Raw genomic sequence first — 24,121 nt, forward strand, 5'->3', positions numbered from 1 at the left:
ACTTGATAAATCTTAACTCTCCAGGGAATAGTATGGGGGCTAAATGAGAAGAACTTTTTTTTTCCTCCCAGCTGAAAGCCAAGATGGTATTGGCTTCTTTAGGCCTGAAAACATCCGTGTGGCCCATTTATAAGCTTGTTTTGCCCTGGGGAACTGATTCTAGGGAATCCACATCGATAGTGATTGCCTCTGCCCACAGGCAGCGCCCCCCACCCTTGAACTGGGATGTGCAGTGAGATGCCGCTGTGGGCTAAGTTCTGGAAGTTCCTTCTGTTGGCTCTGCAGACCTCAGCCTCCACTGACTTGGCAGCCTCTGTGTTGAACTTGGGCCTTAGCCTCTGAGCTCTAGCCTTAAGTGAGACCGGCTTCACTGTGTCAGGCACCTGTCTTTGGGGGAATAGGATTTTCTCCTGTTGGTGTGGAGAGTCAGTTTCGGGCTTTAATAAATTCAGTGTGCATGAAGCTACATTGTCGTCCAATTTATACCTATTGTCTCAAAGCACTTAGTACCTTCTCTTCTTCTCAGAGGTGACCCAGTCTGCATGGTAAGTGATACGGTCATTCTCATACCCATAGAAACGCAAGTAAAAGCAAGGTGGCTGGGCAGGATCCAGGGGCTGTGAAAAATTTAAAACATAAAAGGCTTTAGGGAATTAAAAATTGATTTTTAACATCAAAGAGCTAGTACTACTGTATATTCTCACTTGGCTCAAGTAGCTGGTAGTGATTAATTAAAAATTACATCTATTAACAATGGTCTTCTCTAGAAAAGAGAGTTTTTGAGTGAATGAACGAGTGTGTGTGTGTGTACACAACGAAGATAAAAAGGCACTGGTGCGCTGGTAAATGTTTAACAACCAGCTCTTGGCTGGGGGGAGGGGGGTGGTGCCCTGATTTGTGGTTTTCAGATTTCCCATGGTGTAAATACTTCCATCATGGCCAATTTCAAACACAAGAGTAGGAGAAAGATGCACACAGTAAGTCCTCAGCTGGTCGGGGCTGGCTCTCACACACCTATGGAGAAAGGGGACTTTACCATGTACTTTGAATACTTTTGTGATAGTCTACTTTTTACAGTATTCATATATTGTGATATGCATGCTACCTATATGCTATATGTATGTAATACCATGACAGGCATACACATATGCCTACACACAAACTTATCCGTATCTGAGGGTGAGTCTTACTAATTGTTTTCCTAAGTTTTTAAAAATCAACCTGAGTGAAATTTCCCCTTGGGCATATAACACATGGGAGGGTCTCATAGGTCAGATTGAGGTGGGGTGTCACATGGCCACCAGGACAGAGTCTTAGAGGCTCACTCTGCTACTGACGACCAGGTTTTAACGTGCTAGCGTCTGAGATATAAAACATCTGGCTTCCGTGCCGAGACAGAAGCTGGACGGAGACTCTGAAGACGCTTTGAGGGTCAGAGGGTGTGGTGAGATCTAACCTCAGAAAAGGAGAAAACAAGGTTAAGGTTCAAATGGTGAGAAAAACAAAACGGGAGAACACAAAGTGTAAAGTTGCTGTTTATCGATCTTGCTCTCTACCCTGGAGCTACCCTCTGCAGCTTCTTACAGGAGTGGAGGGAGGGAGCGGGGGAGACACAGTCCGTACTTTCGTTTATTGAATGCAGCGTTCGCTGGTCACATTGCAACTCAATACAAACAGCCCAGCCTAGAGGAGGGCGTGGACTTTTGTTCTCATCAATGTAAACACAACATTAATATTGAAGATTCAAGAAAATGGGTAAAAAGTCCAGCGTCTCCTCAATCCTTGTAATGGTAAAGGTGCTTGCCTGCCCTCTGGACAGGTCCCAGAGGGAGCCCCAGGCTGTGACCTCCTCCCACCCGCAGCGAAGCAGCACGGAGTCGGAGGAACCCAACACATTCTTCCTCAAGGTCTCCAAAGGGACATGTGAATCTTCGGAATTGGGCATGTGTGAACTATTACAGTTCTGAAGGCCTGGGAGGTTCGTACCTTTCATGTGCACCAAAGCAGCCCCTTCAGAGCCCTTTCTTCAGGAAGCGGTCACTGCCAATAGAAAATGTGACTGGTTGTAGACGGGATGGTCTTCCTATTTCCACAGTCCCCGTCTTAGCCCCTGGATTCTGGAGAGTAGGGAATTCAAGGTCACGGGGGCCTCAGTGAGAATCCTGAAGAGGGCTGCCCATGTTTAAATATTGGCTGAAGACTCTTGTCCTCCTTGCTGGGCCACTGCTCATAAGGGGATGTTGGTTGACGCAGCTGATTCTCTTTCAGAGACTTAAAAGATCAAGTTTTCAATTTTGGATTCCCAGACCAAAAACAAACAAACAAACAAAATCCCCTCAAAGGAAAACAAATCAAAGCAAAACAAGAGCGACCTTGAAGATAAAGAACCAACCCACCCCACCTCCAGGTCCCACCAGGTATAATGTCCCCACTGGGTCTTTCCACATAGTTGGTTCAGATCATTGGATGGCCCCCACCTTGGATACACAGCTAGATTGCAGGACACAAAAGAAAGTTTCCTCTGGACAAAAAGACAGTTTTGCCTTTATTTTCTGGGATCGCTAACCCCCAGCACCCTGACTTCCCTTTCTTAAAAAGCAACAAGAACATCCCTAAAGACCAGCTCGGTTTTGTGGCTTTTTAGTAGGATAACCCCTTTGCTCCCTCTAACACCCCTGTGTCCCGTTCTTGAAGAGACTGTGTCGATGAGCTACTCTTCCACATTCTGGGAATGCCAGATTGTGGAGCAGAGAGGAGCTGGCTGGATCCTTGTCCCAGATCTCTGTAGTGTGGGTGGCTTTGTTGGGCCAAAGAGACAAATAAAAACAAACCAAAAAAGCATGGCTCAAATTTTGAGTTTGAAGGCTGGGCCCCAAATAGCAAAGTGGCTTTTCCCCTGCAGAATAGGTCTCTCCCTAGGGGTGGGTTTCCTGGTTGCTAGCTGTTGTTCTCAGCCGTGAGATATTTGAGGGCGGCAAAGCCGTAGCGGCGGGACATGTCCTGCTGAAACTCTTCCTTCAGGGTTTTGAGACAGATGCGGTATTGCTTGTTGGACCGGAACTTGGTGATGTCAAAGCTGGGGGCGTGAGGCATGTGGATCATGTAGGCATTGGGCAGCACGATGAATTCATATTCCTGGAAAACAAGAGTAGTGTGAGAGCGCTTGCAAGAACCCTTCAGAATGCATGATGAATGCCCAAGTGCATGACCAAATGACAAAGTGACTGAATGAAGTGGGGAATGATGTCAGCAAGGAGGGTGGGGCCATGGAAAGCCTGCCATACTGGAGAGGGACAGAGCAGGCCTGTTTCCCTGACTCTGGACAAACTTCTTGGCTTCTCTATGCCTTAGTTTTCTCATCTATAAAGTAAAAGTAATAATACCTACCTTGAAAGATGACTAATAATGTGTGGATGATGCTGGGCAGAGCTCATGGCCCATGAAAGATTCTTGATAAATGTGAGTACATGCCCACGTGGTTGTTCTAGAATGACATAAGCCACGAGAGACTCTGTTGCTCAATTAAATGATGTCTGTTTATGTGATTTCTCATAGGGCTTGATGAGGTTTGACAGACTAACATACTAGTACACAAGAGGGGACAAAAAAGGAATAATAAAAAAAAAGATCCCAATGGAATCTCATAGATTCCATGAACTTTCATGGAACGCTCATTAGGAACAAAGCTCTTGCCTACCTATCCTTCTTACACGTCACATCGCCATACAGGGGCCTCTGCTTGGCAGAATACAGATAGAAACTCAGACCAAAAATAAAATGTCTCCAAACAGCCCAAATGAGTGACATAAATTTAGAATGTGTAACAAAGGAGAATCCGGTGCACCTTCACTCAGACTCTGTGTATTCTGGTTTTGGACATAATGTCTGATAGGCTTTGATCATCTAGTTTCCCGGCCCAGAACAGATCAGGATAAACTATGAGAGGGAAAATCAGAATGGAGAAAGGTAGGGGCGCCTGGTGGCTCAGTCAGTTAAGCGTCTGACTTCGGCTCAGATCATGATCTGTGGTTCACAAATTCAAGCCCTGCTTCTGGCTCTGTACTGATAGCTTAGAGCCTGGAGCCTCCTTCGGATTCTGTGTCTCCCTCTCTCTCTGCCTCTCACTCTCTCTGTCTCTCTTTCTCTCTCAAAAATATATAAACATTAAAAAAAAAATGGAGAAAGGCATCTGTTACAGATGGAAGAACACTGACCGCAGCAAGAAATGACAGGTGATGGTAAGGAGGAGTAAGAAAAATTCCTGAAAAGAAAATGCAAGAACTGTCAGAGCTTAGCTGTTGCGACATCTCCTACAGGGACAAAGCAGCTCACCGATCCCATTAGCCCCAGTAGGTGTGGCTGGATTACCTGTCAGGTATGACCTCATTATTTCCTTCAATCACTGGAAAGGGCAAAATTGGCTGTGCTACTGGCAAAAAAGGGAAATAAGCAAGAAATGCTCAAGAATCCCACCAAAATTGCCTAAAACAAACAAAGCCCAGGTTTTAGTGCTGGAAAAATTAATTTTATTTGAACCAGTTCACCTCACCACACTGCTGGATACAAAAATAGTACTTTTCTTTTTGTTCAAGCAGAAGCTGAGGCAGACTAAACATTTCTGTCTGTGAGTAGCACTAGACTACCTCCAAGTATCAATGACAAAATGAATACTATCAGTCATGCTTCTGTTGTTAAATATGGACACTATTCTACAGCCTTCCATCTACACAGGTGGTTTGCAACCCTAGATACTTATTAAAACCACTTGGGACTGCTCTCAAATATAACGAGCTGTTGGAAAATTCTCCAGGTGATTCTCAGGCCAGGCAGCACTGAGCATATCCAACCTTGCTTTTTTTTTTTATGAATTTGGTGCTCCTGTTGAGAAGTATGTGCATTGTGCTCCATGAACAGGTGCCTTGGAGAATAGACACAAAGAGAAAAAGGTGGAGTTGAGAGGCCCAGGAATCCTTCTCCTAACTTAACCAGATCAACTTTACTTTTGTTTGTTTAACACGGGGGCTGATGAACTGCAACATGTCCGGCTTGCTGCATGTTTTTATAAATAAAGTTTTATTGGAACACAGCCACACTCACTGGTTTAGATACTGCCTACCACTGAATGACAAAGGCAGAGTTAAGTCATTGAGAAGGAGACCTGTAGGCCCCACAAAGCCCCCCAATTCAAAAAAAATTTTTTTTAATGTTTATTTATTATTGAGAGACACAGCATAAGCATGGGAAGGGCAGAGAGAGGGGGAGACACAGAATCTGAAGCACGCTTCAGGCTCTGAGCTGTCAGCACAGAGCCCGATGCGGGGCTTGAACTCACAAAATGTGAGATCATGACCCGAGCTGAAGTCGGACGCTTAACCGACTGAGCCACCCAGGTGCCCCTAAAGTCCCCAAATTTTCTATCTGGTCCTTTGTGGAATAAGTTTGCAGACTCCTGGTTTAACCTGTTGGAATTCTACTGATTTCTTCTGAAGCAGGTGTTTAATAAATATTATTGAATGAATGAAAGTGTTTTCACAACTAAATACAGTCTAAAGACCATCACTTATAGTTATAACGTACAATAATGAGCTGCCCCTCAGCCTCAAGCCTTGTGTCACTCATATGGAACTCCTAAAATGCTTTGGGCCACTTATATGGCTCTAACACTAAGTGACGATTTTTCATCCTCATCATTAAATTGGGTAAGGATGGGGGGGGTGGAATGTTTTGTCACAAGACACTCACACTTGCCTGGGTCCTGGTCAGGAATCGAACTCTCACCCAAATGTAGAGAAAGAAGGTTTGGAAATCGACAGCCCTAAGAATTAGCACTGCCATTTTCTCACTTCTGGTCCTAGGCCATGTCTTGTTCCCTCTTGGGCTCTGCTTTCTCACCTCCAAGGTCCCCTTTCAGCCCTGAAGTCTAGGCTGCTTCTTTCCTCACAGCCATGACAGTCCATTGTCTCACCTGTGCATCCAGTTCCATGATATGAGCCACCTTGTTCCATCCAAAGCCCACAAACCTCCGGTCATACTCAGGGCAGTCCCTTCTCACAACAACATATGGCTCGAAATCAGCTTCCCACTCAACACGGTAAGGCGTGGTGGCAGTCCGCCACTTGGCGAAGTTTGTGGGAGCATGGCCTTTTGTCCAGACGTGGTACCTAGGTCACACAGAGAAAAGCCATTGGGCAAAAGGAAGGAAGGAAAGGTTTATGCAGATACGGTCCTTGTGGGTTGCACTGTGTCCCCCCCCAAAAGATGTTCAAGCTCTAACTTTCAGTACCTGTGAATGGGACCTATTTGGAAAGAGGGTCTTTGCAGATATATCAAGATGAGATCATGGTAGAATAGGGTGGGCTCTAATCCAACCACTGGTATCTTTATAAGAAGAGGCAAATGTGGACACTGAGACACACACTGGGAGGATGCCATGGACAGGTGGAGGCAGAGATGGAAGTGATGCTCCCACAAGCCAAGGGACATCAGAGTTGGCCAGCCTCCACCAGGAGCTGGAAAGAGGCAAAGAAGGATTCTTCCCTAGAGCCTTTGGAGGAAGAATGAACCTGCCAACACCTTGATTTTGGATTTCTGGCTTCCACAACTGCAAGAGAATAAACTTCTGCCATGTTGGGCTGCCCGCTTTGTACAATTTTGTTATGGCAGCCTTAGGAAACTAACCCAGTCTGTTATGTACATCTTTCACTAACGCCAAGACTCTCACAATGAAGGGATCGGTGAGTTCGTGTATCATTTATATGGAATGAACTGCAGGTGAGTGGATGCTGGTTGATCCTACCAGAGAACACGGTGCCCCTGCCCTCATACAACATTCTCCCCCCTGAGGCTGAACCTGTGACCGTGTCACTCCTGTGAGTATGTTACATCATATGGCAAAAGGGATCCTTGTAGAATCCTCATAGATGTAATTAAATTGAGCAATCAGTTGACTTTGGACTAATTAAAAGGGGGATTCCTGGGGTGGGTCTGGCCAAATCATGTGAACTTTTAGATCTGAGTTTGGAAGAGAGTGAAGAGCCATGTGTGGGCTACCTGTGGGGGCCACATGGCAAAGAGCCAGCAGGGAAATGGTGACCGTGGCCTTCCAGGTGCAAGGAAAGGAAGTCCACGAGCCCAGAGTTCAGGAGAACTGTAGTCTTGCCCTCACTTTGATTTCAGCCCAGTGAGACCCTACTGAGAATCCAGACATTCCATGCCCCAATCTCTCACCCTCAGGGACTGTGAGGGAACAAATTTGTATTGTTTAAAGCTTCTAAATTTGTAGCAACTTGTTATACAGCAAATGAATACAACTATATAACAACAATCCTAACAAGCTAATAGTTATTAAGCACTTACTATATACCAGTTATATTGTAAATACTGTATCTGTAGCTTTAAATTGGTATAACTTAATACCAAGTTACAAATAATAAGGATGGGCTGGGATTCAATCCTAGACAGCCTGGCTCAAGGGCCAGGACCCTGAAGCACTATGCTAGGTTATCTCTCTTCCGTGTCATTCTTACCCACACTCTCTGGTCTATACACACAGAGAGTCAATAATCAGAGAGTCAATAATCAGACACTAAGTTGAATAACTAACTAACGAGTAACCTAAAAACCTGAGGGGTACCTAAGACAGAGGGCAGACAGTAGGGCAGGAATCTGCCTCTGGAAGCTACAAAGAGATGACAGGAGGCTGGGAGCCTAGTGAAGGCAGCAGACCTGGCCCAAGAGCAAGGGGTTAGGGACAAAGAACACGGTAGAAGATAAAATGAAAGTGAGACTGAAGGGTAGGACCGTAACATCTTAGGGAGCTACAGGGAGAACGGAGCTCGTGGTCTGGGGGTTCCACCTCCACGCAGGGAGGGTCTAAAGCATGTGAGATTTTTTTTTAATGGGTATTTATTTTGGAGAGAGAGTGAGCAAGAGGGAGAGAGCACGCATGTGCGTGGGGCAGGGGCAGAGAGAGAGGGAGACAGAGGATCCGAAGCGGGCTTGGCGCTGAGAACAGAGAGCCCAGTGCAGGGCTCGAACTCAGGAACCGTGAGATCATGATCTGAGCCAAAGTCACATGCTCAACCCACTGAGCCACCCAGGCGCCCCTAAAGCGAGTGAGGTTTAAGTGAGAGTGGGTGGTCAGTGGAGCCCTGCTGGCAGGGGAGGTGGCCGCTTACTTATTCTGCTCCCTCCTGACGGAGGCTGGGCCTGCCCTGAAGCCTGAGGAACTCCCCAGTGCGCGGGCACTGGCCTTTCAGTAAGCTGTGTTGTGGGGCGACATGGCCAGGCTGGCAGAGAGCAGGGACTTGAATCCTCAGCTCTATCAGTTCAGCAACTGCCACCTAAACCACAGTCACACAATGGGAAGAAAAATGAAAGGCTGAGTCACATCACCTTAACAGAGTGTGAAAAGCAGGGATACTGCGAGATGTCGGGATTAATCAAAAAATCAGGCTGGGAAGGAGTTGATTTTCCATCTGTGAACTAGCCCAACAGGCAGCCTTGACATCTGAGACTTGCACAGAGCCGGCCCAGCACGACCGGTGGCTGTGAACATGCACTAGGCTCAAGCATGGCACAGTGGGACCACCGCACCAGGGTTTAAAACCCACCTCCGCCACTTAGGAGCTGGGGACCTCGGTCAGCAAAGCATTTAAATGAGGCTTCACTTGCCTCTTGCATCCACTGGAGAAAAAAATATCTATCTTGTTGGACTGCTGAGGAACTGAAATGAGAAAATGTTTATAAAGGGCTTGGCACAGTGCTAGCATACAGCAGGCGTTCAATAAATGCTCCTTCCCTAGAGGCACTTTAACAAGGTGGCTGAAAACAATGGCTCTAGCGGCGCCTGGGTGGCTCAGTCGGTTGAGCGTCCGTCCAACTTCAGCTCAGGTCATGATCTCACAGTCCATGAGTTCGAGCCCCGCATCGGGCTCTGTGCCGACAGCTCAGAGCCTGGAGCCTGCTTCAGATTCTGTGTCTCCTTCTCTCTCTGCCCCTCCCCTGCTCACACTCTGTCTCTCTCTCTCAAAAATAAATAAACATTAAAAAAAAAATGTAAAAAAACAAAACAAAACAAAAAAAAACAATGGCTCTAGAGCCTCCCTGTCTGGGTTTGAATTCTGTCACTTAGCAGGTGCAGAAAACTTACTGAATTCCTCTGCTCCTTCATTTCTTTCTCTAGGTGAATTTATTAATAAATAATAATTAATATGATTCATTTCTTTCTATAGGTAAAACAGAGATGCTAATACCTACTTCATAGATTTCTGACAACTATGTGAATTCACATAAAGTATCCAGAGCAGTGCCTGATATGTAATAATTCCTCAAAAAATGAAAATATTCTCATTATTTCCCCTTGTTTGCCCTAACTACAATGTCAATTCACAGTGGTCTTACTCCCAGGGATATCAATGCATCAATAGCCTTCTTATTTAGAATATAAACTTGTGGCCTACTGTATGAGAAAGAGGAAATGGGGGAGGGAGGCAGCTGGCTCAGTCCTCTACTCCTGGGTGGGAAGGCAGCTTTCCTTAGCTCAGCAGCAACACTGACAAGCATACTGAGTGGCTGGTCAGCACAGAACAGGGTGACATTACAGTTCACCTGCCATGAAAACACATCACAGCCTGAATACTCGCTCAAGGAACCTACCGTGAGTCCAGTAGACATTGGACTTCAAGGCTGTTCTCTGGGACCATCAGCACCAGGTAGCCTCCAAAGAAACAGAGATGAGAGAGGTTTCCTGGATATAGCATGTGGGATGCTACTTCTGAGAGATCTGGGGGCATTCTGCTTTGAGCAGTGGTACTTAGACTTGAGCTGAGTACCAGAATCACCTAGGAGACTATTTTTTTAACCAATCACTGGGTTCCACCCCCAGAGCCTCTGATCGGTTACATCTGGAATAGGGCTTGAGAGTTGGCACTTGGAAGTTTCCAGGGGATGTTGGATGCGACTTGTCCAAGGAGGCTTGACAGGTCATCATTTGGAGGGAAGGTGACAGAAGCAATTTCTTGGAGGGAAGGTCTATAATTTAGCACTTGGCCTTGTGGCTTGTGAGCTGTTGGCCAGAGCAGCAATCATGGATGCAGCAGGCCAAACATGACCACAGACATGGCCTTGAAATGAGTTCTCAGATCACCTGGGGATGGGGATGGAAGGAAAGATGCCTTGGAAATGTACCAGGCGTGGAGCCATGAGGCTATGGCATCTGTAGGAAACTCAGACTGATTTTGGTCTCAGTGCCTCCATGTTTACCTTTATCTTCTGACACTGATTGGTGGGAACATTCAGGACCCAGTCCAATGGTATTAGACTTAAAAGCACTGGCTGTGCAGCTCCTAAGACCTGGTCTGAATCCAGGCTCTGCCACGTATTGGCGATGTGTCTTTGGGCAAGTTATTTAGCCTCTCAGAGTCTCAGTTTCTTTATCTGTAGAAGGGGAATAACAGTTATCTGCCTCATGGATTTGTTGTGAGGATTCCATGAGCTGATGACAGTGTCTGGCAGAAGTTATATATTCAAAAACTGGTGGTTGTGGTTATTTTTTCTCCAAGAAGAAAGAAGTCTTCGTTTTGGGGGGCAGGTATTAAATCAAGTGATTTCAGATCACTTTCCAGAATTCTGGATACAGGAAGAAGGTTGGGGTTCAAGTCCTGGCATGAGCAGGTCCCCTCCACTCCTCAGTTTATCTGTATAAAATGCGTAAAAGGATCATCTCCGAATTGTTGAATGAATAACCTATCTCATGAAGGTACTTTCCCAAAATAAAACTTGTTTGAGAAAACCTTCTAGAAACTTCTAGTAACTTAGTAATAGTATGGAAACTTAAGTTATTATTACAATCTTTTTAAAAAATTTATTAAAAAAATTTTTTAATGTTTATTTATTTTTGAAAGACAGACAGAGCATGAGTGGGGGAGGGGCAGAGAGAGGCGGGGACAGAGGGTCTGAAGCAGGCTCCAGGCTCTGAGGTGTAAGAACAGAACCCGATGCAAAGCTTGAACCCATGAACCGTGAGATCACGGCCTGAGCCGAAATTGGCCACTGAACTGACTGAGCCACCCAGGTGCCCCACTATTACAATCTTTTTGGTAAAATTCGGGTTGCCTGGAAATGTATGATTTTTCACTCCAAGGTGGCGTTGGCCATTCTTACACTGTTCAAAGCAGAGGCTTCTCTGTAAAATCGGAGACGGGAGCAGTGGCTCTGTCTTCAGACTGTTCTGTCACGAGACCGGGGAGGACTTGTACTTCCCCCAAGGGCACGACACTTACTGTTTACACTTACAGCCTGTTTCTGGGAGTCGGAGCCCCTTCCCACCTGTGCAGGTGCACACGCTCTCTGGGCACTGTGGACAGGTGGCAGGGCAGCTCCCCTGCGATGCTCCTGCAGGACTTTGGGAACTTGGAAAGTCAGGCAAGTGAGAGGCTTGTTCAGACCTGTCATTGGGCAATAGCAAAGTCAGTGGCCCCATCTGCTATATCTGACCCTGTAGTCACCTTGATGCCATTAGTTGTTGAAGCTACATGAGCCCATCCTAGGCCTGAGGACCTTGGAGACCAGACCACTCACAGGAAAAGGAAAAGGGGGAATAGGACAGGACAAACCCATTTCCCAGATGAATGAAGTAACAAACAAACCAAAGAGAGAATTCAGAGAGAGGAGATGGGATCAAGTATAAGCTGAACTTCCTACCTGACGACCTGATCCTTCCATCTGGACATATCATGTCCACCACCCATGTGCAAAACAGAGCACACGGCATGTGGGAAGAGAAAGAATATTCTAAAGACCTAGTGGGGGCCAGCGGTGCTTCTTCTGGCCTTTAAATGGTTTAAGGTAGCAACAAACTTCTGGGCCAGCAGCTCTGGTGCCTGGGTTTCCAAGAAGGTCCCGGACACCCCCAGGAGGGATGGCACCGAGGGCAACTCACCTGAATGTGAAGAGAGTCCCCATGTCCAGCATTGACAGCAACTCTGCTTTGGACTTGGGGAAAGACAGCCGGTAGCGCAGTGTCTCGAATGCAGGGACAATCATCGCTTTCTTGGTGCTGGCAAGGTCAAGCTGGATGACAGACTTCCTGAAAAGAGAGGGCAGGCAGAAACAGGGTCTCATGATACCAGGCAAAGGCCTTTCCCACGTGAGGACAGGGAGAGGGTTGGCACAAGGGGGTGGAGGACAGAAAGCCCAAGTCAAACTCTCAGTTTAAAGATGGGGAAACCGAGGCTTGGGGAGGCCAAGCAGCCAGTCCAATACCACTCAGGAGTCCAGAGAAGCAATGTCACCTCTGAGCCAAGTGCAGAAGGCAGGTCTCCAAGGACTCACGGGGGGGTTGGAGCTCAGCCTGCAGGAGCCACTGCGCTGGCCGCACACTCCTGCTGTGCCACTGGCCGCATGGCATTGTCAGACGTAAAGCTGATGATGTGATCACCAACCTGGGCATTTCTGGGTCGCCTCTCTTGGACTCCTCAACCCCTTGAATCCCCCAGACCCTGAACCTTTAAACTAGCCAGGCCTGCCCCTTGCAGCCAGCACCCAATACAATAGAGCTTTGGTATTCCATGCAAGGGTGGGACATTCTCCATCCTCTTACTCACTCCTACCTTTGACCCTGGCCTTCTGCTCGACTCCCCTGAGACCCAGCTCCTGCCCTTCTAAATTCGTCTGCCATTGCCTAGCTCTGTAGCCACCATTCTGAAGGGGAGAAGAGCAGGAGGTTTGTAATGGACACAGAAAGATGATGGGTCTTGTACCAGGCAAGTAATTTAGCTTCTTACTACCTCAGTTCCTCCTCCCTAAAACGGGGCAATGATCTCTCCCTCCTGGAGTTGTTGTGGAGGCTGAACGAGGTAATATAAATGCAAATGCTGTTCGGTACACTCGGCACATGGCTGACTTGTAGCAACAAAAGGTCATTATTCTGCCACGACACCATCATTATTCTGGCTTTGGTCTTCCTATGAGCCCTTTTGGCCACAACTATGGTACTTCATTCTGGCTTCCTGCTCAGACCACTGACTCTCGGGTCTCAATGCCAGCAAGGGCTATTTGCTTATTATCTCTGAAGTCTTCCTTGGGGGAATCGAGGCATTGGAAGGCATTTTGCAAAATACTGGAAGCAGCAGTTCCATAGCAATACAACTTATCGCCGTATTGTTAAAGTCACTTCACTCGACACAACTTTGAGCCTATGCGTAAGCAGGGACTGGTCTGCAAAGGGAAGTCATGCTACCATTTAGTAACTGTTAGCCCGGGCCAGCATGGGGCAAGAACAGAGCCGCAGCTTGAGAAGGATGAGGCAGGGCTTGGTATCCATCCATGATGAGGTCAGAATAAGGACAGGTCTCAGAAGTTACCCTTGCTTAAGGGGTAGCACCAGTGTCCCCTTGAGTAGAGGTGGCTGAGAGATGGACCAGAAAGTCATTTTAGAATGCTCTGAATATCATTTGTAGTTCATTCTTTATAATTAGGCTTGTGTTATGTTCACTATATACCAAATCATATATGGTCCCGATGGCACTATTTCTGGGGAGACTCATAGAGGGTGACACCAAGATAGAATCTGGGTGAGCTATATTTAGCCAGTTGGAGGACAAGTAGTCTGAGTCAGACAGCTTTGGTCTGCGTTCCTCTCCTGCTTTGTGTCTCTGAACAATGACTTCATGGCTTCAAACACCAAAGATTCCCTCATCCACGGCCAAGCATTCTCTTCTATATCAATCCTATATTAGACATCAGCAGAACTGAGGCTCGTCACCTTTCCTCCAGGAAAACTAGATACCTTATCTACTGGTTCTGGGTGTTGAGGATGGGACACATGGGTCTACAGAATTTCCCTGGACTCACCAGGCAGCAGAGCCCCTGCAACTACCAGGAAGGAGGGGTTGGGAGGTCCCCCCCCCCCAGCACGGATAGTTGCTACTTATTGAACAATCACTGAGCACACCCACTATGTGCCAGGCACCACGCTAGGCACTGGGAGACACAGACTGAACAAAATAGGCCGCATCTTTCCTGCCTGGTATTTACATTCTTGTCTCAAATATCTCAGGATGCTAAAAGCCCAAGATTGCATTTGCAGATAATTGTGTTAAGATAATTGGAAAAAGCGTGGGAGGCCAGTAGCTCTGAACCACAAAGGGATGGGCGAAGCGTGCATACACATCCACAACAGAGATCCAGGAATGCACGTGTGTCTATCTCTATTACTTTTATAATCACAGTCACGGTGGCCACTTCTCAGGCTGCCTGCTCAAAGATGACTCCCCTTCTCGTCGTCCCTGTGTGGAGGAGCAGCTCCCAGAACACACGGCCAGGGCAGTGTTCAGGGGCAGACACTGGACTCAGGCTGAGCAAATCAGTTTCTCACTCTTGGAAGTTTGAACGGAGATGCAGAGACTGAAAACCAAAGAGCTGACATGTACTAATGTCAGGCAGCACTCTAGAGGCTTCTGAACTTCGAAAAAGATTTTTTTTTAACATTTTAATTTATTTTTGAGAGACAGCACAAGCAGGGGAGGGGCAGAGTGAACGGAACACAGAATCCGAAGCAGGCTCCAGGCTCTGAGCTGTCAGCACAGAACCTGATGTGGTGCTCGAACTCACAAACCATGAAATCATGACCTGAGCCGAAGTCGGATGCTTAACTGAGCCACTCAGGCGCCCTGAGGCTTCTGAACTTCTGCTGCAGAGGGTCCCAGAGCTGCCCAGGTTAATTATGGTCTCAGGTATTGGTTTTTCCAGATTCTACTTTGATTCCATAAGAAATACCACTCAACTAGTTTTTGTCTTGTTTTCCTTTGATTTCTTTTCATTTTTATTAAGCTGCCTACCATTGGTTTCTGTTGCTTGCAGCCAAACCACCCTGATCGATATGTTGCAAGGCCCAGAGTAAGCAGACCCAGTAAGCAGCATGCTTCACAAAATGCAGCCCGAGAAAGCCTTATTTCCCTGCATAGAGAGCATCAGATTGCAGAGTGCTTTCTGCAAATTCCCTTTAATCTCCCTGAAACATGCACTGCCACAAAGATGGATCTGTCACTAGATAGGCCCATTACAGACTCAGTTCAAAGAGGTTCTGATATCGATGTCCCGAATGGGTCTCATTACGAAGTTGTTGCAGCAGTAAAGTGGTTCCAGGATGCTGACTCTGAGCACATCTGCTCATGGACATGGCAAAGACAGCTTGGATCCTTCCACACGGCTTCCTTCCCTTGCTGGGGGTTTGTGGACCACCTAGGGATGCACAACATGCCTCCACTATTTACCTGGAAAGTGAGTCCTGCAGGAGATGGAGTGTTTCAAATGCAGAATCTTCAGGGAACAGAGGGGCAGTATAGTTGAGGTGAGAAGGCTAGACCGGGAGCCAAGAGACCTGAGTTCTGGAGCCAGCCCTGACAGGCTGAGTGACTTTTGGTCACTTCACTCATTCCTCTTAGAATCTTAAATCTAGATTAACACTGAAGATTCTAGAAGGCAGTCTGGTACAGGAGCAATCAGACACACTTAGCTTCTAGTTCTGACTCTAGAAACTCACTTGAACCACTCTGAGATTCAGAGTTCATGCTCTCGTTAAATATTTTGGTGAGGAAAAGCACACGTGCATATGGAAATACTTGGTGCCATGCCTAGCGCACGTTAAGCACTGCGTATGTGATGGTTCAGCCTATGACGGTTGCTTTTATGTGCCAACTTAGGGAGGCAATGCTGCCAGCTGTTTGGTGGAACCACTCATCTAGATGTTGCGGTGAAAATATTTCATGGATGTAATTAACGTTTACAATCAGCTGACTGGAAATAAAGGCCTGAAAACAAGGCCCGAACCCACAACTGTGAGATCATGACCTGAGCCGAAATCAAGAGTGGGATGCTTAACCAACGGAACCACCCAGGCACCCCTGGACTGAGGGACTCTTAAAAGAAACCTTAGGCTTCTACTGAAGTAGTTCAGAACCCTGTGCAGCACATGCAAGTGACCTGGGGCCAGCCAGCACTGGGTTCAAATCCTGCCTGCCACTCTCTTATGACCTTGGGCATGATGCTCCATTTCTCCTGCTCACAGGTTCCCCGTCTACAAAGTGGAGATGATGACTCTTACCAATAGGGCTGCTGAAAGGATGAAGCAGAACAGTCCCTCTAGAGCCCAACCCAGTGCCTGACTTAGAATAGCTGCTTCACAAACAACCCCCTTCCCCTTTCCGGCTCGGCTTGCTGATGGGCCTGTTGCAGGAGATGCGTGAGTGCAGTGGAGGCGGGAAATACAACACACTCTCACACCTGGGGCGGGACTCTGGCTGCCAAGCTGCTTATCTACGGAGACAGACTGTGTTAGATCTCTGTCTCCAGCCAGCTCTCTGGGTCCTTCTTCATGTCCAAAACAAGTCAGGTGTTCCCGGCAGATTAAGTTTGGCCCCGTCCGATCTGGCCGAGCTGATGGGGGGAGGGAGACCGTGCACCGGGTGGCGTCTGTCTTCGAGCCCCCCTAGTGCTCTCTCCTGCACATCTTCCCTAGGCATCTCCCCATAGCCTGCTCAAGTCTACAAATACTGCCTGCTTTGCTCTTGCCTGGGAAAAGTGGTGAGCAGGGGAGAGGACATGAGCAGTGAGGATTCCTATACCAACTGACGGGGTGGCAGAGAGCAGACTGTAGGCTCGCCCGGGCTCAGTGTCATGTCAAAGAAACAGCATGAAAGGGTACCCTGTAAGGTAGACAGGCTTCCTGGGGTTTCGAATGACCAAACCCCAAGACTGGTCCTGACCAGTGCATGTGCACATCCATGCACACAAGCACATACACCCCTCCCTCCATCTCTCTCAATCTCTTTTCACCCCATCCTCTGCCCAAGAGGCAGGTCTCTGTCACCAGGGAAACAGGTACCAGGCACGAAGAGATTATGGAAGAGCATCTCAGAGAAATAAGGAACAGGGCACTGCAGAGCTCTTCTGACTTCATCCCATCAGTGGTGAGGACAAGGGCTTGGGCTGCCTAGCACTGCATCCTGGTGGATCACTTATCCTCTCTGTGCCAGTTTCTGTATCTGTGATCACGGGGGAGGTGACAACAGCACTAGTCTCAGAGGGGGTCTGTGAGGACCACACAGCACTTAAACAGAGCCCTGCAGATGGTAACCACTCCATGCATGACGGCCGCTAGCACGACTGCCCACCCATCTTCTCACAGCGGCTTGACCGGGGTCCCAAAGGCTGGCGCCAGCACTGGCCAAGGTCTGACTCTGCTACTCATCTGTTCAAGTCCTCACTTATTCCACCACGTGCCAGAGGCTGTGTGAGCACTTGGGATACATCAGTAAATACAACAGGCAGACATTCCTGTCCTCGTGGAGCTGACATTTCCAGGACAGAGACACAACAGTAAGTGAATTACTGTTGGAAAGCAAGAATTTCTGTGAGAGAGGAAGGGGCTGGGTGAGGGGTATTAGGAATGCCAGGGGTGGGGAGTGGGTGGCAGTTTTAGATAGGATGGTCCAGGAAGGCCTCACGGAGAAGGGTGAGCAGCAGGTGAGGGAGCAGTCATGTGATCTGGGGCAGGCGCTTTCCAGGCTAAGGAAGCAGCCAGTGCAAAGGTCCTAATGACGAGAGCACAATAAGGAACAGGGTGAGTCCCTAAAAGTGGGGCCAGAGAGGCAACGAGGGAAGAAGGGGTGCTGCAGGTCACATGGGGTCGTGTAGATCACTGAAGGTTGAGGTGGGCAAGAGAACGGCACTCCCTCTCCTCCAAAAGTGTCCATGTCCTAATCCCAGAAACCTGGCAACACGCAACCTTACTTGGCAAATAGGACTTCACAGATGTTATTAAAGATGCTGAGATGGAAAGATAATCCTGTTTTACTTAAGTGAGTGCAGTGTGATCACAAGGGTCCTTATAAGACAGAAGCAGGAGGGTCAGAGTCAGAAAGAAAGATGGGATGATGGAAGCAGAGGTAGGGGTGAGGTGGCCACAAGCCAAAGAATGTGGATCCCCCTAGAAGGCAAGACATTCTCCCCTAGAGCCTCCAGAAAGAACGCAGCCTGGGGTGCCTTGATTTCAGCCCTGAAAGACTGATTTCTGATCCTGACCTCCACTACTGTAAGATAATACGTTTGTGTTGTTTTCAAGTATATTCATGGTGATTTGTGACAGCAGCCAAAGGAGACCAATACAGAGGTCTTGGGATTTTACTTAGTGAGATGCAGTGCCACTGGGGACTCTGAGCTAAGGGGTGAGATGAGCTGCTTTCTATATTAAAAGAAGGGGTGCTTGGGTGGCTCAGTTGGTTGAGTTTCTGACTCTTGACTTCAGCTCAGGTCATGATCCCAGGGTCATGGGATTGAGCCGTGTGTTGGGCTCCGTGTTGAAAGTGGAGCCTGCTTAAGAGTCTCTCTATCTCTCCCTCTGCCCCTCTCCTCTGCTTGCTTTCTCTCTCTCTCTCTAAAAAAGAAGGGTCTCTCTGGCTGCCTTGTTGGTAAGAGGTTCCAGTGCTGCACGGGCAGAAGCAGGGAGATCAGTCAGGAGGCTCCTGAGGTGATGCAGGTGAGCTAGCTTGGACCAAGCTAGTAACAATGAAGGCAAAAAGACTAGCCTGGTTTTAGAGCCAGCAGGATTTCCTGACCCACTGGGCGTGGGCTGTGAAAGTGGAGTACAGGACGTGACCCAAGCCTCTTGGCTTGCATCATGGGAAGACAAGTTGCCATCAACAGAGATGCTGGCGTGGGCTTTTGGGGGAAGATGAGACTTCAGTTTTGAACAGTTCATTTGAGATGCTCATGGGAAAACTGAGCAGAGGCACCGAGAAGGCCATTGGGACATAGGAGTTTTGAGGTCAAGGGACAGGGCTGGGTGGAGCTATACTGGGGATCAGTGGCAGATGCCTTTAAAGCCACAAGACTGAACAACATCACCGAGGGACGGTGGAATGAGAAGAGAAGTAGCCAGCGATGAGAATTACAGGAAGGGACTAATAAAGTCAAGAACCACCAGGAGACAGGGATGTACTTCGGTAAGCCACGAAGAAAGAAATGGAGCAGCCATCAGCGGTCAAATGCTGTGGAGGAGTGAAGAGGAGAAGCGGGCACTGACCACTGGATTTTGGCAACGTGGTTTCTCCCTTGATGGCTGCCACCTGGACCCGAAGCAGCAGCCAAGACCAGCTAATGGGTGGGTGTTGAGAGCCATGGCCATTTGGCATGGCCTGCCCGTACTTCTGCAGAAACGAACCAAATCAACATAAGAGGAGGGTCAAATCATTTGTCAGGAACGGGATCCACGTCGCCATGCTGGCCCCTCGTCCCCCACCCAGCATGCACGCTGATGGTCAGAAGAGGCTGGCTATGGTGGAAGCAGGGGTGTTCAGAGAGGCCAGGGTCACTCACCAAGAAATGGGACCTTACACTTGGCAAAAACATACAACCTTGTTGTCATGAGTATCTTTCTGTGAAAAATGTTTAGTTTCACCTTATGTGATTAGAGGTTGGAAAGAACTGACCGGCATGGTGCAGTGGAGAGGAAATAAGTAAAAACTCCCGACTGACACCTGACTTCTTAACCATGTGCTGGGAGCCAGAAGAGGAGGCCAAGTTTTCCATTTAGACCCTCTAGGGGTCCCACAAAGGGTCACAATTTGCCTGCAAATGGGACTTGAGTTACTTGCCAGTTTCCCTCAAAGGATTAGCTAACTCCTTCCTCTCTACTTACCTGGACTCTGCTCTGTTCAGAATTCCCTGAAACAAAAGCTTCCTCTCTCATGGGCGTGGGCTTAGGCACTGCCAACCCCATTTGATGTTATTTTTAGGAAAACAAAATGAGAAAAATAATCTACCTCCAATGTACATAAAAATGAGAGGGGCGTCTGGGTAGCTCAGTCGGTTAAACATCTGACTCTTGATTCTGGTTCAGGTCATGATCTCACGGTTTGCAGGTTCGAGCCCTGCGTTGGGCTCCATGCCGAAGTGAAAAGCCTGTTTGGGATTTTCTCTGTCTCCCTCTCTCTGCCCCTCCTCTGCTCATGCTCTCTCTCTCTCTCAAAATAAATACAACTTAAAAAAAATCTTTAAAAGGAGACAACACAGTCAAATTTGAACAGGAAGAAATGGTTTTGGAATTATCTCCTGTTTCAGTCTATATTGGGTGGGAGGGAGGGGGGCACAGCCGCAGGGCAGGCAGGGCAGTGGAGGATAGCGGACATCAGGTGTCAGTGCTGGGCAGGCAAAAGGGGGAAAGGGCAGGGGATGGGATGAACCAGGACCCACACCCCTCACTGAGATGGTCTTCAACTCCTGCTGTGTGGTAGCCACATGGCATTGTGGCATCCCTGTGGCCAGGTAGTCTGAAGTTTCAGGAGGAGCCAGCTAAAATTCAACGCATTTGAGGGCTGAATCTCCCTCAGGGGGGTACCAGTTTGAAGGAGGCTGAATAGTAAGAAAGAGCGTGATCTTTATTTAAAAAAATTTTTTTTTTAAGTTTATTTATCTTGAGAGAGAGAGATTGCAAGGGAAGAAGGGGAAGGGGGTGGGGAGAGAGAATCCCAAGCAGGATCTACACTGTCAGCACAGAGCCTGATGTGGGGCTCGGAATCATGAACTTTGAGATCATGACCTAAGCAAGATCAAGAGTCGGACGTTTCACTGACTGAGCCACCCAGGCGCCCCAAGTGTGATCTTTTAGATGGCAGAGATCCTATCTGAACTCTACCCCTTCACTAATTGTACAATCGGGGCAATTAGCTCAACTCTCTGGGCTTTTGTTTCCTTATCTTGATAATAAACATTTCACAGACTTGGTTATTAACAGAACTGAGATACTACACTCATTAATTAATGGACATTTATGAAGCCAGGCATAGAAACGGAGTAGAGAGCTGAATGAACAGATACAACCTCTGTCTGCACAGAGCTCAAAGTGCAGGGGGGGAGGAAGACAGGAGTGCAGGGCTCTCTGGTGCAGAGTCACGGAGAGTTTCCCACCACTGTGTTCGAGGAAGCAGGAGTTAGCTGGTTAGGGGAGGGGGCTCTAAATATTTGCAAAGCTCTGAAAATGAGAAAGCACATAAGGTTTGGGGAAACTGATTTCTTAGAAATGCCTGGCACATTCATTGTAGGTGGTCAAGAGATGGTAGTAAAGAATGCTTATGTATGTTCAGTACCAAGCATCTTAAACACTTTATATGCTTCACTTCTTGAACCATTGCCATGTAGGACACAGGCACTAGTATTTCCAGTTTACTGATGAAGCCACTAAGACTCCAAGAGGCTGAGCAATTTGCCTTATAACCCAGCTGGCAGGTGCAATCACCATCATCACATCATCATTATCAAGTGAAGGTGATGACAATCACTGTTTTAGTTAAGGCTGCACCAGCTTAGAAATAACTGGGAAAGATCAATAATCATGGGATCTGTCTCAGCCAACTCTGTTCATGTGGGGACTTTACACCTGGAGCACTGAGCCTCTTGGAGTCCATGGGTCAAGGCAGCTGATGGAAGAGCCAGTGGGAACGGGAAGGAGGGAGACACCGGTATAAGACATACAGCCCGTATGCTTATCCTCACGGCAGACCCTTCCTCACAGCAGCCAGGTGGGGCAGAGGCCAGAGCACAGGCGGTGTCTGGAGACGTGAGCACTGATGTGCTGGCTTACTGAGCCTCCCACACTGGCGATTTCCTTTCTTCAAACAAGTGGAGTCTGCCATCGAGCCCCCGGATCTGGCCACGATCAGTAGTGTCCCTTCATTGTCAAATCTGACACTTCTCCATTTCCATCTTCCCCGACTCCTCTCTCATTTGGTGCTAAGACCACGCCCTCTGCCCTCAGCTGGAGAACTCCATCCCAGAATTTCTGGACAGCAGCTTCCCCCTTGCGTCGGCTTTGATCAGGGAACTGCTTTGGGCATCAGCCCTTGTGGTGCTGGTTACCATTTGGATATCTCTTGTTCCCTCTACCTTTGGGCAGGGGTGGGGGTGGGGGGGGAATCCTTGATCTCTGCTCGTGCGAACTTCTGCTCCCATAACAGAATTGGCTGAGCTGGTATTTTGTGGCAGTGCGATGAATGGCTGGGGCCAATGCTGACCAGTGACAGACTGCTGGGAACCACGGGCTGAAGGCACTGGGGCTGGCGTCGAAATGCCAGGAGAGAAGGAGGAGGCTCATCAGCTCTCGGAGCCTTGCATTTGCACAGCCCAGTCGGCAGCATCCGATGTCAGAGAGCATGCTGTTTAATCGAACCTGAGCTGTAAGGAGTCCAAGCAGCTCTTACGGGCTCCTGGGGACTTAGGTGAAAGTCATATTCAAAAGGGATGGGAGGCGGGAAGGAAAGTTATGCTGGAGTGTGCACCTATTTCTGAAACCCCAGAACGGCCTCACGCTTTCTCTTAAGGCTTTGTGCACAGCCGGCAGGAGGAGCTTTGCCCTTGCACCTCTCCTGCCCACCTCTGCTGGCCTTGACGCATCCCTCGGATGATGGGCCCACATCTTCTTGGGGACTGCTTCCTTCCGGACAGTTCTGCTCGGTGGGGATCGTGGGAGGTGGTTCTGGACAGTTCTGCTCGCTAGGGATGGTGGGAGGTGGCAGCAGTCACAGCATGCAGCCTGTGTGTGTAACCTGTCAGCTCTGCCAGGCCTGAGGTCAGGGACGCACCTCGTCCATGGCTGTGTATCTAGCTCTGGCACACAGTAGGCACTCAATAAGTGTACAGAGAATGAAGGAATTCGTCTATGGTTGTCCTATGGAGGAGAGGACGGTATTGTGAAGGTTATCCTTTGGAAATGATGGAGTTTCCAAAACTGGGTTGAAATTGTGGTTGGTCCTGCCCCTTAATCCACAGGACCTCTGGGCACATTTAGCTTCTGCACGTTCATCCTCTTGCTTGGATAACGGGAATGGAAGCCCTGTGCACTGACTGGGTCGCCATAAAAAGGAGAACATTTGTCGAGCACGTAGCACAGTGCCTGGTACACAGAAGGCACTTGTAAAACGCTCCTTCCTTCCTTGTTCCTTCGCAGACTGCTGTGCGGTCACATTCTCTGGTGATGTTCTCCAGGAGTATGTGGGCACAGCTGGGGTGGTCCCTGCTCGAAGAGAAAGCTTAGGCACACGTCTGAGGCTCACCCTCAGACCCTTTCCTGATTTCAGCTTCTTCCTGGAGCTAGTGGGTGGGCAGGGTGCAAACCAAACCCGTAAGTGAGCTCAGATGGTGAGAAGCAGCAGGCTAGTGTGGCCACAGGTGTAACCAACCAGGGAGGGGCAAGGAAGGGCATTCGTGTGTGTGTGTGTGGGGGGGGGGGTGAGGGAGCATAAGGCAAGCTGACACCTCGCAACCCCTCCCCCACTCCGTGGGATGAGTGTGATATTCCTCAGGCACTCCTGGCTGCCCAAGGACACAGGAAAGGAAAGCAAACAAATGGTTAACTGATAGAGATCACAGTCCTGCAGGACCCAAGTCTTCATTAGTTTACAAATGTCTTAGTAAACTACAAGAAAAAGCCAATCTTCTCAACAGCCTAATCTCCAGAAATCCTTAGACTTAGTTTCCTGGAGCCCCCAGATCACCCTCCCCTCCATAGTGATGTGGGGAACAGGCAAGGAGGGAATGGTAGGTAAAGTTAAGTTGCTTTATAACCTGCAGCCCACGGATAGATACTTGAGACAGAACACAGAGTCACACATTTCTCCAGCAACCCCCTCCTGTTGCAACGCTAATGTCTTACTAGAGAGAAAACAACTTTAACTTGACAATAGCAAGGCCTCCTGTATCCTAGGAGTCCTCTTTAGCATAGAAAGCTCATTTAGAAATTTCCTTTTTTTTTTTTTTTGCCTTTACCTCCCCTAACTCCCTAGTATACAATTTTTTTTTTTATAATGTTTATTTATTCTGGGGAGAGAGACAGAGCATGAGCAGGGGAGGGGCAGAGAGAAAGGGAGACACAGAATCCAAAGCAGGCTCCAGGCTCTGAGCTGTCAGCACAGAGCCCGACGTGGGGCTCGAACTCACAAACCACAAGAGCATGACCTGAGCTGAAGTCAGATGCTTAACTGACTGAGCCACCCAGGTGTCCCAACTCCATAGTATATAAATGGTCACCCCTCACACTTATAATGCAACTCTTTCTGCCCAAGGGTCC

At 48.3% G+C, this 24,121-nt stretch overlaps 1 protein-coding gene across 1 annotated transcript in view; it reads right to left on the reverse strand.

The window, feature by feature from the left end:
- Nucleotides 1–1,519: 1,519 nt before the first annotated feature.
- LARGE1 (LARGE xylosyl- and glucuronyltransferase 1) overlaps nt 1,520–24,121 on the reverse strand; it is a 538,562-nt gene continuing 515,960 nt past the window's right edge. Inside the window, exons 13-15 of the mRNA XM_049627511.1 lie at nt 11,942–12,088; nt 5,966–6,161; nt 1,520–3,135 (exon numbers count right to left, since the gene is read on the reverse strand). Of these exons, the coding sequence (XP_049483468.1) occupies nt 2,938–3,135; nt 5,966–6,161; nt 11,942–12,088 (541 nt within the window). The 3' untranslated portion in view covers nt 1,520–2,937. The remainder of the gene's footprint in view (nt 3,136–5,965; nt 6,162–11,941; nt 12,089–24,121) is intronic.

This window comes from Panthera uncia, chromosome B4 (assembly GCF_023721935.1).
Source record: "Panthera uncia isolate 11264 chromosome B4, Puncia_PCG_1.0, whole genome shotgun sequence".
NCBI classification, from domain to species: domain Eukaryota; kingdom Metazoa; phylum Chordata; class Mammalia; order Carnivora; family Felidae; genus Panthera; species Panthera uncia.